The sequence below is a fragment of the Penaeus monodon genome, chromosome 10, assembly GCF_015228065.2.
Source record: "Penaeus monodon isolate SGIC_2016 chromosome 10, NSTDA_Pmon_1, whole genome shotgun sequence".
Classification (NCBI taxonomy): Eukaryota; Metazoa; Arthropoda; class Malacostraca; order Decapoda; family Penaeidae; genus Penaeus; species Penaeus monodon.
The window spans coordinates 25862909-25867908 of NC_051395.1; the positions used below are offsets into that span (position 1 = coordinate 25862909).

Sequence of the window (5000 nt, forward strand, 5' to 3'; positions counted from 1 at the left end):
ATCTCTCACCTCACTACACCTCCAAGTTTGGAAAGAAGCTGTTATAAGTAGTACGTCATGAGGATTATATCTTTTATTAAATGCCATTTAGTAGGCGTCCTTGGAAAAGTTGTTGAGACATTTTTATTTATTTGCTTTTTTTTTAATTAATATTAATTATTTATTTATTTTATTTTATTTTATTTTTTTGTAATAGGATTCTTTTTCCTTACAGTGAAAAATCTTAAATAGAAAGCAAGACCTGGAAAGTTGTAAACCTAGTCCATCAAAATTTTGTTGCACTGGAAAACCTTAAAGACTGATTATTACTAGAATAAGGAAGTGTACTTATTTTGAATTATTCAGTAGGATCTTTTCAGTTGTTTGACAAATATATTATTGAAAATTTTAATTGTTTAAAAGTACACCACAGTAGTTTCAGAAGCTTTTAAATATCACAAGAAAGTTACATGTCATGTACTCGCTCTGCATTTCTAGTTTTATTGTGATTTTTTATTCTTCTGCAGATGAATGTGTGGAATTTTTCCTTCTGTGGTGTTTCAAGCTCGAATCTCTTGTATTGAAAGCAGAGGTTGAATTTCTGACTGATCAGTACTTAAATAGAATTCTCCTCGCCAACCCTCTGAAGCAAGCGAAGCGTATTATCATTGCATCTGATAAGCATGTAAGTAGATTTAATGATTGTTATTTTTATTATTATTGTTGCAATTATTAACACTGCCAACAGGCATGACACGTACAGCACAACATTTTCCCCAGCGGCATGTGGTTAATACCGTTGTTTTATTATTAGACTAATACTTTTTGGAAGAATTTTAATGTTTTGCTATATTTTAGTGCAAGTTCAAAAACTGGGCTTTGCAACTAAAATTTGTTTAATATTGTATGTGTTTGCTTTATATTTAATTTTTAATTCTGTTACATAAGGGTGTTTAGAATGGTGGATTAGATTTGTTTCAAGCTATATCACTGATGCATATATGTTTATAATATAACATAATTATAAGTATTTTATGAGATAAAAATGCATTAGTGAAGAAAAAAGTATTTGTGTTTATAAAAGTTTATCTTCATTTGTACATACAGATTTGTTGCTTATAAAAAAAGAGAAGAAAACATAGCTTTCAAGACTTCTCTTAATTAGCCTTGCCAAAGGAAAACAATAATGAATTGATTAGTGAGTAAACAGTAACTGGTGCTACATATGGCAAAATTAACAAGTAAACCATTACAGGTACCCCTCACATATGCAAGTGTTCATCGCCTGATTGCTTCCTGCCCGAACCTGGACAATCTTGGGGTGTCATCATGGAATCTTACTGAGGAGGAATTCTTTCAAATTCGTGATGATGCCAAGAAAAATAACTATAATCTGATGATCTCATAATGTGTGGAAAGAATGTCTGCTGCAGCTTGGTTTCAAATTAAAATGATCAGATTAAAACTTTAACAGGTGTAACTGTAACTTAATCCCACAGTATTGATTTTATTTTTTTATTATTATTATTTATTTTATTATTATTATTATTTTTTTAAGTGCACTTTATTTTAATTTTTTTGATAAAATGAAAGAAAAGTGGCAGATAGGTCTGTTTGTTTTTGGTATTTCATGTTCACAACAGCTGTACAAGATAAGCACTGCTCAATGAAATATTTTATTATATTTTTCTGATGTGTATTTTAGTAGCAGGTGAAGCAGCTAAGGTAGATTTCATGTATAAATAATTGAACAGCAGCTAGTAATCTTGTAACCCATGTATGAACTGCAAGATACACTGCACTTTGCTTCACAGTAGTTTTGTAGGATAATGTAATAGAAAAAAGGAAATATAGAAAAGGAGATTACAAAATGAAGAGAGTTCATTGTGACAAATGCAGTGAAAGGTATTACTAAGAATGAAGAACTTCACAACACAAGAGATATATGACTCCAATTTTTATTATATCTTGGTCAGAAATGTTTCTGATGAAGATATAATTTCACACATTAAATACATCTCATGCGCTGTGGAGTTATTCATTCTCATTCGTACCTTTTTCTACAGAAGCAAGCATGAGGGATAAACTTCCTTCTGAAGTGACTTTCTAATGCATGGACTGACTTCAAGGAGTAATAACACTGTTATTTGTTTTATGGTACAAATTATATATTCACTTATCAAAAGTTCATGTCAGATGTACAAATGAATGGGATAGTGCTAATGGAAAACTCCCAAATTCAAAGGAAAGCTTACCATACGACAACATAATGTACACTTTCGTGCTTGTGAAAATGAAATCACAAGCTAAGGTACAGGTTGGTTAGGGATTCGTTCCATAGGTCTGTTTGCATAAATAATGTAAATAATTACAAACTGTTAGACTAATAATTTTGTGGAAAAATAGAATAAGGTGCCTATATTTTCTATTTGTAAATAATAAATTTTATGAACTGTTACCAAGGGAAACATGTAAAAGGAAACAGATACATGGAATTATGAGTTATTTTTCCTGTTAGTTTGTGTATACATATTGAATATGTATATAAGACAAATTGGTCTCTTTCGTCCCTTTTATGTGACAGATTTTAGATTAGGAATTTTAATTATAATAAATCATAAATTATTATTTAGTTTCATTTTCCATTGTAGATCCATATTCTCTAATAGCTGAAAAATGCCCTTTTTTATTTCTTGAAACATAAATTATGCTATTTTCAGTGTTAAACTAATGCAATGTTTTAAAGTCTGATAATATTGAGAATCATATCATGATTATTATCTCAACTTTAAATCACATTACAGATATTAACAGATGCCAATAGTTTAACAACAGAGCATGGCTTATAAATCTTATAACAGTACATTATAACACAACAAAGAATATACCAAGATTATGAAAATGCTGTATAACTGATAGGTGAAAAGGAACAAAGTTTCAAGTATATCATTGCATTTTTTTTTTTTTCCTTTTTATTCTCCTGATTTCATGATACTAACCACTGCGATCTCTATAATGACAGATGTATTCATTGTGCATATGAAGAGCTTTATTGTGTGGGTGATACAATGATATATCTTGTTATATAATTAAGGCTGTTTTTTTATCACAAGTCACATCTGTTAATATCAGTTCTACTTCAAAAATGGCGAGAGAAGAATTCTCAGTCCCTTTTTCACAAATTAAAAACTCATGAGAACTTGGAGTATCTTTGCTTCAATAATATTGCAAACTGTTATAAACTAGAAATATCAAGTCATTTCAGGCATTTTATACAGAAAAAAAAAATGCACAGGGTGTCTCCAATACAAGGAGCTTGGTAAAGATCACCCATATTTCATATTTTTCACTTTTGACTATTCGGTAACATCTTTGAAGTCTAAGCTCCATCACTCAATACTGAACAACTGCATATAATGTTCCATCACTTACTCTACAAAAGAAAAAGAAGAAGAAGAAGAAGAAAAAAAAAATCTTTATTAAAATATATATCTTAATCTAATAATTTTAAGAAATATCAGATGAACGAACCTTTTTATTAGCATAGGTATGTTAGATTTTCTTGTCACTATTAATATTGGTTACATGATACTTAGACCAATAAGTTTTGTACCACTATATTACTTATGGTTACAAGGTAATTAGAACATTTTGTAACTGTGCCTTCTAACATGACAAAATTTTGTCAAATTAAAAATTTCTTTAGTTCAGACAGGTACTAGCACAATGTGTCTTCAGCTTCGCTTCCCTCTCCAGTCTCTTTTATGTTCACCTAAGCATAATAAAACTTAATGTTCTTTGTAAACATAGTCGCTTTTCACTTTGCACAAGAAGCAAGAAGCACAAGTGGCTTATATAGCATGATTTCAACATTAACAAAGTCCACTTCATTCCTTTTCATTTTTGTGTCCCTTTTTAAGCCACTTGGCAAGTGGCGAAGGCTTCACCTCCTTTTTGACATTGGCTGCTTGGCTTTCTTTCTTAATACTGTCTGGGGTTGTGGGTTCCTTCTTTATTCCACTCTGTTTGGGAGGAGCTTTGCTTAGCCATGAAGCCATCAACTTGCTGCTGGCAGTCTCTTTAGGTTTTCTGTAAATAAAATGCAGAGACACAGTATCAGAATTTTGCTCTTCTTTTTTGGCAGAAAATCATATGTATCAATCACTATTGCTGCAAATAATATATCAGTTTATATAAACATGTAAAACTATCAAAAAGAACAATTGTTGCAGGTAATTTGCTATGACAAATAAAAACTTGTCTTAAGAAAGAAGATTGTCTACGACACTATCCTTTATTTTCTCTATAAGAATGTACTCAGGAAAATTATATACATGGGAAAGAGGCAATAAATTCATATCCATATGGTAACAGAGGCTATGAGTACCAAATCCTGACAAGCCACAAAAGAGAGAAAGAGAGAGAGAGAGAGAGAGAGAGAGAGAGAGAGAGAGAGAGAGAGAGAGAGAGAGAGAGAGAGAGAGAGAGAGAGAGAGAGAGAGAGAGAGACAAAGAAGTTATATAAAAATACTAATAAGAAACTTACTGATCGAGGCTGGTTGGAGACATCAAATCCCCTTCTTGGTTGCGAGAATTATTGACATTTTTGGAGACTGGGTGCCAAGTTATTTCTGTGTCATTCTTCAAGTTTGCAAGAGCTTCCTTGTATCCCAAGCGGCTGTGGTCTAACCAGTCCTAAGAAATTATAAAATATAAATATATATAGCCACAAACTTTCCTTTTTTCATTACATTTCTAAGTGAGGGTCCATCCCTTTTTGGCAATTAACAAATATTTGGACTGGAACATTTCATATCCTTTTTTTTGCAAAACTGACTTTCACATAAAATGTGAATACAGAAAACAATCTCTGATAATAAAGTGTGTCATAAAAAAACACTCTTAATCATATAAAATGTAACATACAAGATAAGTGTCTAAAATACTAACCTCAACTTCCTGGTCAGTTTCCAAAATGGCAGGAACACGGTGATGAAGTTCACCAAATTTTTTCCCAGACT

At 31.2% G+C, this 5000-nt stretch overlaps 2 protein-coding genes across 2 annotated transcripts in view; one reads left to right on the forward strand and one right to left on the reverse strand.

The window, feature by feature from the left end:
- Nucleotides 1-2605, forward strand: part of LOC119577980 (F-box/LRR-repeat protein 2-like) — a 7531-nt gene extending 4926 nt beyond the window's left edge. Inside the window, exons 6-8 of the mRNA XM_037925682.1 lie at nucleotides 1-50; nucleotides 507-664; nucleotides 1235-2605. The exon at nucleotides 1-50 is cut by the window's left edge and continues 127 nt beyond it. Coding sequence (XP_037781610.1) covers nucleotides 1-50; nucleotides 507-664; nucleotides 1235-1387 — 361 coding nt within the window. The 3' untranslated portion in view covers nucleotides 1388-2605. The remainder of the gene's footprint in view (nucleotides 51-506; nucleotides 665-1234) is intronic.
- Nucleotides 2606-2946: 341 nt separating this feature from the next.
- The window catches only part of LOC119577981 (abasic site processing protein HMCES-like), a 4594-nt gene continuing 2540 nt past the window's right edge, over nucleotides 2947-5000 (reverse strand). Inside the window, exons 7-9 of the mRNA XM_037925683.1 lie at nucleotides 4930-5000; nucleotides 4526-4674; nucleotides 2947-4068 (exon numbers count right to left, since the gene is read on the reverse strand). The exon at nucleotides 4930-5000 is cut by the window's right edge and continues 37 nt beyond it. Of these exons, the coding sequence (XP_037781611.1) occupies nucleotides 3867-4068; nucleotides 4526-4674; nucleotides 4930-5000 (422 nt within the window). The 3' untranslated portion in view covers nucleotides 2947-3866. The remainder of the gene's footprint in view (nucleotides 4069-4525; nucleotides 4675-4929) is intronic.